This window comes from Myripristis murdjan, chromosome 4 (assembly GCF_902150065.1).
Source record: "Myripristis murdjan chromosome 4, fMyrMur1.1, whole genome shotgun sequence".
NCBI classification, from domain to species: Eukaryota; Metazoa; Chordata; class Actinopteri; order Holocentriformes; family Holocentridae; genus Myripristis; species Myripristis murdjan.
In genome coordinates this window covers 5,169,171-5,181,202 of record NC_043983.1, presented here as the reverse complement: position 1 = coordinate 5,181,202, position 12,032 = coordinate 5,169,171, and the positions used below count along the sequence as shown (strand labels likewise).

At 44.5% G+C, this 12,032-nt stretch overlaps 1 protein-coding gene and 2 non-coding genes across 3 annotated transcripts; 1 reads left to right on the top strand and 2 right to left on the bottom strand.

Moving 5' to 3' along the window:
- Nucleotides 1–1,156: 1,156 nt before the first annotated feature.
- On the bottom strand, nt 1,157–1,227 carry trnag-gcc (transfer RNA glycine (anticodon GCC)). Its single transcript has one exon. It is a non-coding gene; the product is annotated as a tRNA-Gly (tRNA).
- Nucleotides 1,228–2,344: 1,117 nt separating this feature from the next.
- Nucleotides 2,345–2,427, top strand: trnal-cag (transfer RNA leucine (anticodon CAG)). Its single transcript has one exon. It is a non-coding gene; the product is annotated as a tRNA-Leu (tRNA).
- Nucleotides 2,428–4,035: 1,608 nt separating this feature from the next.
- On the bottom strand, nt 4,036–7,212 carry LOC115357892 (serine/threonine-protein kinase pim-2-like). Its single transcript, XM_030049652.1, has 8 exons — nt 7,149–7,212; nt 6,654–6,929; nt 6,456–6,550; nt 5,430–5,477; nt 4,916–5,137; nt 4,566–4,743; nt 4,257–4,433; nt 4,036–4,127 (listed from the first exon to the last, which is right to left on the bottom strand). The coding sequence occupies exons 1-8, from the start codon at nt 7,210–7,212 to the stop codon at nt 4,036–4,038; spliced, it is 1,152 nt and encodes a 383-aa protein (XP_029905512.1).
- Between the last annotated feature and the right edge of the window lie 4,820 nt (nt 7,213–12,032).

Sequence of the window (12,032 nt, the reverse complement as noted above, 5' to 3'; positions counted from 1 at the left end):
GGAGGCCAGGTCATCTGCCGCAGCACTCCATCACTCTCCTTCTTGGTCAAATAGCCCTTACACAGCCTGAAGGTGTGTTTGGGGTCATTGTCCTGTTGAAAAAGAAATGATCGTCCAACTAAACACAAACCGGATGGGATGGCATGTCGCTGCAGGATGCTGTGGTAGCCATGCTGGTTCAGTGTGCCTTCAATTTTGAATAAATCCCCAACAGTGTCACCAGCAAAACACCCCCACACCATCACACCTCCTCCTCCATGCTTCACAGTGGGAACCAGGCATGTGGAATCCATCCGTTCACCTTTTCTGCGTCTCACAAAGACACGGCGGTTGGAACCAAAGATCTCAAATTTGGACTCATCAGACCAAAGCACAGATTTCCACTGGTCTAATGTCCATTCCTTGTGTTTCTTGGCCCAAACAAATCTCTTCTGCTTGTTGCCTCTCCTTAGCAGTGGTTTCCTAGCAGCTATTTGACCATGAAGGCCTGATTGGCGCAGTCTCCTCTTAACAGTTGTTCTAGAGATGGGTCAATTTTGAGCGTCATAGCAAAGGGTGTGAATACTTATGTACCTATTACGTTTAAATGTTTACATTTTTAATAAATGTACAAAAATGTCCAAAAACATGTTTTCACTTTGTTATTATGGGCTATTTTGTGTAGATTTTTAAAAAGAAAACTATACTAAAAAAAGGTTTTCGAATAAGCCTGTAACCTAATAACATGTGGAAACCGTGAAGGAGTGTGAATACTTTCTGATGGAACTGTATATGACTGGTTTTGAGGGTCTACTGTGACTTTTCTTAAAGCGCTTGGGCCTAGATGTTAGTGTGCTGTTGCAGCACAGGTCTGTGTGGGTGTTTTGACATTCATTCTGTGCAGAGGCAATAAAAGTGTGCAGTGTGCAGAGGGCCACACACGTGCACCATTTGGGATGACTTGCAAAAAGGAGTTCTGTAAAACTTCTGCACCTTATTCAATACGTGAAGTTACTCCAGCTGTGTCACACGGGGAGAAGACGGTGCAGTGGGCTCTCAGTTTTGCATAGGAGTACGTGAAATCTGCTGAATGATGAGGACATTGTGTTGAAAGTGTTGTGTAGCCTCTGTAGTTGTTTGCGCCATCTCAGTTTAGCATGGAGGTAGAAAAGGTTGATGCATTGGCCGGGAATCGAACCCGGGCCTCCCGCGTGGCAGGCGAGAATTCTACCACTGAACCACCAATGCTTGACAGAAAGGTGCATGTAGGCCTCGGGGCCAAAAGTGCAGGCACAAACGCATGTCTCTGCTGTGACACAGTAGATACAGTGTATGAATGGAGCTGCAAGCAGCGGTTAAGCACTCCAAGTACCGAGGAATTTGACCGCAGTGAAGCGCTCCCAGCTGGGCTGAGTAGCACCACATGTTGCGTGGGTCCTTCCAGTGGCAAGACAAGCTAGTGCACCAAGTTTGGTGGCAGTGGTACAGAAAATCAGACGACTCAGGTTCAGTGTCGTGGAAATCGGAACACCGGCCTGTGACCTTTGTTTGATGGGCACTTTTACCAGTTGCATATACAGTTGTCCCTCGCTATAACGCGGTTCACTTTTCACGGCCTCGCAGTTTCGTGGATTTTTTTTAGTGCAATTTTGCATGTTTTTTTTTATTTTTTTTTACTGGACTTATTTTTCTACGAAGGTTTGAACTTTGAGAGAGTTTAAACAAGAGAGAAAAGTGAGAAAATGTTAATGCCTGTCTGAGAAAAGTGTATAAAATGTGTAGTGAGGGGTTTTACAGCCTTAAAACATCTAGAATAATTGTAAAAAATAAAGCTGACTACTTCGCGGATTTTGCCTATTGCGGGTTATTTTTAGAACGTAACCGCGATTAATGAGGGACCACTGTAGTCAGAAATTTGCTGCGTGCATCCAGAAACTGGAATAGGCTTCTATCAGCCTGCAAAGTTTTGGGGAATACGCCACGCAGTGGAAGCGGCACAACCCTGAAAAAAAGCAAAGTATGAAGAGTACAAAGAAAGAAGAGGAAGATGAAGAAAAAGAAAATGTTGAAAACAATAGGGTTTCAAGCACGTTGTGCTTTTAACAACTGCAGATAGCCAAAGATTTGCTGTGTGTGCATTTGGAAACTGGAATACGCTCCAAACGTCCTGCAAAATTAGAAAAAAGGTTATGCAGGGCAAGCGGGTGAACCCTTGAAAAAGTGGTGCGTAAAGAAAACAAAGAAAGAAGAAGAAGACGACGACGACGACGAAGAAGACAGTGTCGAAAAACCACAGGGTCCCAAGTGCTTTGTGCTTTGACCGAGTGTATTTCCCAATGGGACGTGGTGTGTTTTGTTGAAAGAAGTCAGGATGGCCGAGCGGTCTAAGGCGCTGCGTTCAGGTCGCAGTCTCCCCTGGAGGCGTGGGTTCGAATCCCACTTCTGACAGTCTGTGTTTTGTACAGGAGCTGGAACCAGTCAGTGGCTCTGAAATTAGCTTGTGCTGGTGTGCATTGTAAGATGCAATCAGTGAGCTATAAGGATATTGGAAAGTGTGTCAGGAAGTGGTCATCATCAGAGCTCAGGGGGAGAAACCAAAAACTGGACAACCAATCGCTAACAGATATTGACGCTTTTCCACTAGTACGTACTCGGCTCGACTCTACTCGGTTTGAGAGCTTTTCCATTAGGTGGTAGTACCTGGTAGCAGGTACTATTTTAGGACCTACTTGGCCGGGGTGCCAAGCGAGTTGAGTCGAGCCGAAATGTGACGTGAACGCTGTGCAGGCCGGTGATTGGACAGGGAGTGACAATACATGAGAGCGACTCCTGCAAACCAAACCCGGCATTTAAAAAAAAAAAAAAAAAAAAAAAAAAAACGGCAAAAGCGACTGTGCGCATTGATCATCGCTGAAGTTGGCAAAGTCGGAAAATGGCAAGCAAACTGGTACCGTTGTGAAGAGGTGGAGACTTTCCTGTGCTTGGTGGAGGCCCAAAGAATCCAGTGGGAGCTGGACGGTGCTCCGTCTTGTTATGACGACTCCACCCACGGTGAGCTGGTACTCAACTGTAATGGAAAACCACCTAAACCGTGTCGAGGCGAGTCGAGCCGTGTAGGAACTAGTGGAAAAGCGCCATTTGATGCATCATACTGTGCAACACCAGTGAATCCACACTTTACAGGTTGTTTTGTAATGAAAAATATATGATCTGAATTTAATCAAATATAGGAGGGAATTTAAAAAATAATAATAACAATAAATAAAGATGTTTTTTTTAATTAAACATCTGTGTGGTCTAAGCAGATTTAAGTCAGTCAGTCTTTTGAAATCAGATGTGGCCTTGTCATGGGACCATCAGGCTGTCAGGTCCAGTCAGTGCTGTGAAGGTGAAGAGCTCGTGCTGCTCTACAAGTCCTGTCAGACCTTCTCCTTGTTCTCGTCCCCTGCTGCTGTCTGAGCTGGCCCACTTTGTTGTCCAGCTGGACGATGGCCCGCTCCAGCTCATAGCTTTTACTGAGCAGAGACACCCAGCTGTGGAGAGAAGGCACACACACATCTTCAGTCTGCTATTTAATATTCCTCACAGCGTCACAGACGTCTGGTGACCCTGTTGCCATAGAGCTTTTAGAGCAGACAGACAGACTGAAGGAAAGATGGTTACCAGGTAAACCGAACCAGATTCTGACACTTGAGGAAAAGTTGCATCCAGTGTGGGCTTGTAAAGTTACCTGGGTGTGATGTGAGTCCACATGGTGCTCACATATCTTCATTAGTTGCTCTGAGCCCCCTGGACTGCTAATCCACAACACTGGAATTGTTTCTCTTCATTCATTTCCACAGCCAATCAGCTTCCAAAATCACATGTTTTGCACATAAAGGAAGGCCAGCAGCTCCTGGTGAACCTGAGTGGCAGGAGAGAGATTTGTGTTGAGCTCAAGAACATATTCAGGCAAATGTTTTCCTGAGCTTCCATATGGCTTTAAAGGAAGTGTGGAGGTATTGCTTTACGTGTGTCTCCTGGACACTTGTCTCTGTGCAGGAGTGCAGGGCTGCATCAACGCAGCCAGGGGTGGAGCCTCAGCTGCTCCAGGGTGGGACGGCACTCAGGGCTCTTGGCCAGACACTGGCTCAAAAAATGCTGGCACTCTGGACACAAGGACAAGGATCAAATGTTCACACACAAACTGTCTGTGAGAGTGTGGATATGTGTGTGTTTGTGTGTGTGTGTGTGTGTGTGTCAGGGTTAGAGTTAGGGAGAGAGAGAGTGTGCCTTACCCTGAGACACCTCATCCCCGAAGACAAGGTGGCTGTGGATGATTTGGCTCTCGGTCTTAAAGGGCCTGTGAGAGAAGAGCATCTCAAAGAGCACCACCCCCAGCTGCCACACTGTGGTGGGACCTGCACTGCAGCGCCTGAACCTAAACCACTCTGGTGGGGTGTAATAGAAGGTTCCTGGAATACACACCGACACAGGTAGAGAGATGAAGGGAGAGACATCAAGCGGCAGCAGGTAGCGGCTAACCTTTAAAACAAACCAGGTGACAGATTGGCAAAAGAGTGGAGAGCAGGAATAGAAGCCTCTACCTGAGTACTCGGTGTAGAATCCTTCATGTAGTGTGGAGCCACAGCCGAAGTCGATGAGGCGGACGCACGGGAGCTGTGATCTGATGTCCATGAGGATGTTTCGGGGTTTCAGGTCACGGTGAAACACTCCCTTGGTGTGGATTTCGATGGCAGCGTCTACAAGCTGCCTCATGAGAAGCTGAGACAGAAAGAGGAAGAGTGAGGAAGAGTTGAATGATGAAGAGTGGGAAGTCTCTGAAACAGGATTCACACCACGGGACACTACAGGTCTCCATGGAGCAAACACACACACACACACACACACACACACACACACAGCCCTCCGCCCTTCCATGCCTCCACCCGCTCACCTTGGCCTGGTTCTCGTCCACGAAGCCGCCTTGGGCAGCGAGGTAGTGGTGAAGGTCTACGGAGGGAAATGGCCTCTCCATGACCAGGATGAGTTGCTGCTCCATGTAAAACCAGTCGAGCAGCGTCACTGCTGCGCTGCTGCCCGACGGCCCCGCTCCTGCTCCCGCTTGGAACAGCAGCTCCACCTCCAGGGGGAACTGATACAGCTTCCCATTGAGCAGCTAAAGCAAAGATACCATGTGGGTCGAGGTGCAAGAAAAAAGCAACAGACTGAGAAGAGGAATAACCAACCTTTACACACACACACACACACACACACACACACACACACACACACACACACACACACACACACACACACAAATACACAAATACACATGCACTATTTCCTGACACTGTCTAAGATGCTCCTGTTACCGCCCAGTGGGAAAAGAAGTCAGCCAGCAATGTCAAGGACATGTCAAACATGTCCGACATTATTGATGCTTTCAGCACAAAGAATCAGTGACTCACCTTTGGTGTGCAGATCACCTTTTCTCTGCTGATGTGTTTAAGAGCAACCTGCAAGACACACAGAGGAAACATTTCTAAAAGACTTTCTGTCTTTTTTAACATAAAAATAGATCAACAGCTTTGTGTCACTTCTATTGTGTGTATGTATAAGCCCAACATGATTTCTTTCAAAAATGTGATGTATTTCAAATTAAAGTATTTAAAATCAGCATAAGATTACTGCAAAACTATCCAGAAAATTGAAAATAAAAAGCAGGAAAACTACCAATGAAAACGCAAAGAGCAGGAACTGAGCAAACAAATGACCATAACAGTAGCAAAGACAAATGACCCGACAACTCTATTCATAATTATAATAATTCCATATTTAAAATGACATTATCATTAATTGCCCCCAGAATTGGTCATTTCACTTGATTTCTATGCAGGCCTGTTTCTTTGCAGTTTGAAGTTTTGGGGGGATTTGGGGTAAATGTTTTCCTTTGGTTATTTTGTGGTATTTTTCTATTAACTGAATTTGAAATGTTGATTCATAATAAGTCAAAACAATTTTTTTGTTTGTTTGTTTGTTTGTTTTAAGTTTTCCATGCAGGATTATTTGGTTTGTTTTATTTATTGAGTCAGTTTGTTGTTTGGGGCACATTTCTGGTCATTTTCTTGTAACTTTTCAAGTCATTTCTTGCTCATTTTCGGGTCATTTCTTGCTCATTTGCTCATGGCCTTTTCTCACATGTTTTTGAAAGACATGGTGTGGATTTCTTCAGGTTTCAAAGGGTTGAATGTTTGTGAAAGATGTTTTTGGGAACATTTGAATGTCTTTCACAAGCATTTAACACCAAAAAGAGAAGAAAAACAATTGCAGTGGGGATGAGGTGGGACAGTGGCTCAACTATTTAGTGACTGGACTCTAACAGTTTGTAGGTGGACTAAAGTGCAGGGGACAGAGGGGACATGTCCCCCACATCCCGTGTCCACCCCACCTCCCGTGTGTGTGTGTGTGTGTGTGTTTAGGGGTGTAAGCCTTACAGGCAAATAGTCTGCGATGCGGAAGCCAGCAAACACTGATCCAAAGCCTCCTTTACCAAGAGGCTGCGTCTGCAAGTATCTGGCCTGAAATTCAGCTGCACACACACACATTTCTGTTATTGTACTTGAAAAACAACAACAACAACAACAACAACAACAAAAATCCTAATCTTGAGTCTTTCCTCTCGGTGGTCTGACCTCTGCTGAGAGTCCTGTTGGGGAGCTCAGAGCAGAAGGGGGCAGTGTTGCTGTTGGGTGAAGCTGCTCCAGCCTGAACTTCCTCTGCTAACTGAGCATGAGGCTCTGGGCTCTTTCCCTTCATCCTCTTTGCTTCTCCCTGCAGGCTTTTGTCAGAGGTGGCCTTCCTCTTTGTCTTGGCTGACCTCCTGTCAGCTGGGCCGTCCTCCACTGGGAGGATGTTGCCCACTTCATGATGCCTCTGGATCCTGGCTGGACAGGTCTGTGTCTTCCTGCCTACAAGTGGTAAAAAAAAAAAAAAAAAAAAAAAAAAAAAAAACTCAGGTTGCTTGTCGGGTTGGGACATCAAGCCAGAGGACAAACTTGATCATGATTGGAGAAAACAGCTCAGCAACAGGAATCAGATCCATCATTTGAAGTAAAAAGCTGGACTAAAGGGAATCTCCTGGATTAACATGTAAGGGCTGGAGGTTTTCCACAGGATTTCATACTCACCCAGAAGTCTCCTGGAGGCAGGAGAAGGTGGAGAGTGAAAGGCCTGCAGGTCTCTGCAGGCCATGATGAGGTGGATGTGTTAGAAAAGAGTTTGTGATCAAATCCAATGGAAATCAAACAGCTGCTAGATGAGTGTCAGCGTGTCTCCGTGTTGACGGGTTGGTGTGTGTGAGCTGAACTCTGTGGCAGTGTGTGTTCTGCTGTGACATCACAGAGCTGACAGAAGCTTCAGCTGGACAGCAGCAAGACATCATCATGACATCACAGCCCAGCAAATCAAAGCCCAACAGAAGCAGCATCACACAAGGTTTGTAAGGTTTGCCTCCATCAGATGGAGCTGTGAGGAGCTGTCAGACCTGGTCCAGCCTCATGGAATCTCCTCGTCCCCTGAGTCTTTACATGTTGCACCAAATCAGGGCCCTCAGTCCTGTCACATCATCTACAGGTGGTGTTGGTGGTTACTATGGGGTTGTTAGGGAGATAGGGCCCTGGGTGTTTTGTTTTGTTTTGTTTTGTTTGTTTTTTGTAGATCCCATCAACCCCGTGGCCTCTTCCCATTTCCCCAATGCTATCACAACAGTTGGTGACATTTAGTAGTTATTAATTTAGGAAACAGTGAGGGGATGAATAGGAAGGAGGTTAAGGTGAGGGTTAGGCTCAGGCAGTGCTGAGGGTTAAGGTTAGGATCAGTCTCCAGGAAATGAATGGAAGTCAATGTAACACCTCTGAAGTGATGGAAACATGACTGTGTGTGTGTGTATTTGTTTGTGTGTGTGTGTGTGTGTGTGTGTGTGTGTGTGTGTGTGTGTGTGTGCGCGTGTGTGTGTGTGTGTGTGTGTGCACAAAATAAAAAATAAATAAATAAAACAAAATCTCACAGTGCTGAATTACGTTTATTAACTTTTTAAGGCTTAAGAGAGGAAACCGATGTGATGAAATAAAAATGCCAGTTGCAACACGAAACAGTCAGCCTGAGAGATTCAGTCCAACTCTCCTCTCTGTGCTCAGAAACTTGACAGAGGAAGCCAAATCAGGTTGGAAGAGCTCCCTAGCCAAAGTCATACATGTGTAGAATTACACACACAGTGAAGCAACAGGATATGGCCCATACTACCTCCTCTATGGCCCGAATCCCCGGCTACCTGTGGACATTATGTTTGGTCTGACGCCAAGAGACCAGAGTACTTCTCACAGTGAATATGCCAGGAGGTGGAGAGGGCGGCTGCAGGAGGCCTACAGGCATCACAGACACTTCAGAGGGAGCAAAACAGACCAAAGGAGCAGTTTGACCACAAGACTTGGAGCAGAGCTACAGCCGAGGTGGAGAGTTTTGGTGCAGAAGCTCAGGGACAGAGGTGGACCTGGGAGGCTCAGGTCTTAGTGGGAGGAGCAAGTGCACGTTGTAACTGAGAGGAAGCACAAGTACAGTCCTGTCTACGTGGTCCGACCTGAGAGAGGCCCAGGGAAGACTGGAGTCCTACCTCATTTAATGTCTACAGTGTGCTGTGTAGCTCATTTTCTTACTTTGTTTTACCTTACAGCATTTTTTTGTACCATTGAAACCCATAGTCCGGGAGCCGGGGGGGTGGACCTTGTTGCGTCGGTAAAAGTTTTTTTCTCAGCTGATTCTTGTAGCTTGGGGTCTCCTCTTAAGAATTCAAGAGGGTGCCGAGTGATATCCCTTGAGCATTTTTAGTTATTAACCCCTTAATGCCCGAAACACTAAAATCCCAGAAAAATAGAGATTTATGGTGTTTAATTCAAAATACTTGATCTAGATGCATCAAATATGCTTTCTACAATGCTTATACATTACAGTGGATATGTACAATGTATTTGATTTTAGATTGGGGCATTTTTAGATATTAACCCCTTCATGCCCAAAACACCGAAATACCATAAAATTAAGATTTATGACATTTTATGCACAATAATCAAGTCAAATACATCAAATCTGCTATTTTTTTTTTTTTTTTTTTATGTTTATATGGAAGTTGTCATGTACAGCATGTACATCTACTATTGTGGCCCAATGATACAACCCAGCCAAAATGTGACTGAGGTCCCAGAAGCACAGACAGAGATGAGAACCAAGTTTACAGGACATTATTTATAAAATAAACCCAATCTAAATCCTATCTAACCTAGTTAGTGTGGTGTGTATGGGTGCCTTGGCCAGTGTGAATGGAGTTTGTGCTATGCTATGCTTGCTGACCCCTATCTCCCTGACATCTCTAGTGACTGACTTGATACTGTATTGATAGTATCTGTCAAAGATGAGGTACACGTCACTGTATGACAGGTCCAAAGAAGGGCTGATCCATTTAAACATCGCACAAAAAGTAAGGAAATTTGTGTTTGGTAGATTATTTCATTGTTGTAACAATGCTTCTTGGCAATAAATCTTATACTGTTGGAAAGCCTCTTTATTTCCCTTTGAAATGGTGCCACATTTGTGAGGAACATGCATTTGTGGGATGAGCAGCAGAGCTGAGGGTGTGGGTTGCGCCCATGAAAAATTTGCCAAATCTCCTCTGCCAAAGCCAAAAAGCTGATTGTGCCGTTGACTCTTGTTTGGTGTTTGGTGGATTGGATGATTGAGGTTTGAAGAAACAAGACGTAGGGCTCTAGTTTCGCAGACCTGGCGAGGCGGGGGCGTAGTGCAGATGCGCTTCGCCAACTGGGTGTGGCCAGGCGGATTTTCCAAGTTTGGCACGCCTTTCTTGGTGGCGCAAGTACTCTGCCGTCCCTCCTACCGGCGGAGAGGAGGAGAGAAGGCGTGGAGTGGGTTTGACACAGCCGATTCACATGTAACCAATCAAATGAGCCCCTGTCCTCGCCTTTAAAATGCGCTGCGTGAAGGTGTAATGAAAGTTTACACAGCTGACAAGGAGGTCTACTGCCGCAGGTGGAGTGGAGCTCAGGAGACAGGCGCGGAGCGGAGACCGGCGAGCAGTGCGGACACGTCACCAAAACCTCACAGGCAGGCTTCCGGAATGTCAGACACATGAACAATGCAATAAATAATCCTATCCTAAAAGTTAGCCTGCCCCGGAGCAGGCTAGCTTTCAGGACAGGTTTGGGATAGGTTTCCTATCCCAATGAAAGGTTAACCAGCTTTGTGATACAGAAAATCCGGAGTTGAGCCTCAAGTTATCTTGCTAACACCTTAATCCCGCTTTGTGATACAGGCCTCTGGAGTGAGTTCTTCAGTGTGGACTTGCAAATTTGCATTCCATCCACAGTGAACATAGCAGCTGGGACTGGTGCCAGCTCATAGTTGAAGACATCCTCCACGTGAACATCACGGTCACTAGGCAGGAGTGCTATGACCCTTGAATAAATACCATTTAGGTCATAAACTTTGGAGTCTCCCACTTGAATGGATTTGGCTGTTGTTGCCATTGTCTAGCTATATTATGCCATGCTACCTGGGAAATAGGTTACCATGACTAAAATCTTATAATTCGGTTTTAGATCATAATGTAAATTAAGACAATTTACACAAGAAACCACAAACCATCCTGCTGCTTTGCTCACCTACTAGCCAGTCAGTAGAAATGTTTGGAAAACATACCTGATTCCCCGCTAGCATGTCAGTTAAAATAGCAGGAAAAGTGGTAAACCCTATTTTTCTGGGAAATGTTAATTGGATGTTTTGGTTCAGGATGCTCAAGATAGAAGGCCTGAAAGGGTAAATATGTATTCATCTAAAATTAAATATACTGTACATGACCAGTTTCACTAAATAAACATTATAGAAAGCAGATTTATTTTATTTGACTTGAGTATTGTGCATAAAATGTCATAAATCTTAATTTTATGGTATTTCGGTGTTTTGGGCATGAAGGGGTTAATATCTAAAAATGCCCCAATCTAAAATCAAATACATTGTACATATCCACTGTAATGTATAAGCATTGTAGAAAGCATATTTGATGTATCTAGATCAAGTATTTTGAATTAAACACCATAAATCTCTATTTTTCTGGGATTTTAGTGTTTCGGGCATTAAGGGGTTAATAACTAAAAATGCTCAAGGGATATCACTCGGCACCCTCTTGAATTCTTAAGAGGAGACCCCAAGCTACAAGAATCAGCTGAGAAAAAAACTTTTACCGACGCAACAAGGTTTGGCCATTTTTTGATGTTACACCCATTAGAACATTAAATCATGCACTCCACCAATTTATGTTTGCATTCTGTAGTATTGTCTTCAATCTTACAATTTTTACCATTTTTCATAATATGTGGCCATTAAATAGTATTGGGCACGTGGGAAAAAAAGTAGAAGTTATTATAGTCATTTTAATACCTATAATTAAAGGCTTGGTACATTTTGATAATAGTGTAGAATAACACTTGTTGGACACATTCTCATTGTGTAAAAATAAATAATCATACTCTGAAAGATGGATGAGTATATTTTATTAGAGAACCTGAAGCACAAGTTGAAGGTAGGTAATGAATTACACTAAACATCATCTTCTTTACTTTTCCTGGTGCAACATAGTGATCAGACAGTAACAACAAACAAATGAGATTCATTATTAAAACAGGATACCAAAATTGTTTACTCCCATAAAGCCATGAATGTCTACAGACTATGGGCCCTATCTTGCGCCAGACTCCCTAAACCCGTTATTTGCGGATTTAGGATTTAGGAAGAGGCGTTCCCCCGTAAAAGTTGCTATCTTGTGCACCTCCCGCTATCCGCAAAACACCTGCGCTACCCGCTATATTATGCATAGGCGTGTTTTGGGCGTTATGCCAGTTAAACCAATCAGTGTGCCAGGTGCCATTGCCTTTAAGGGCAGGCTGCGCTATCCTAAATCCTAAATCCTAAACCCGCGATGGAGAGAGGGAGGGAGATTTTCTCAGGGC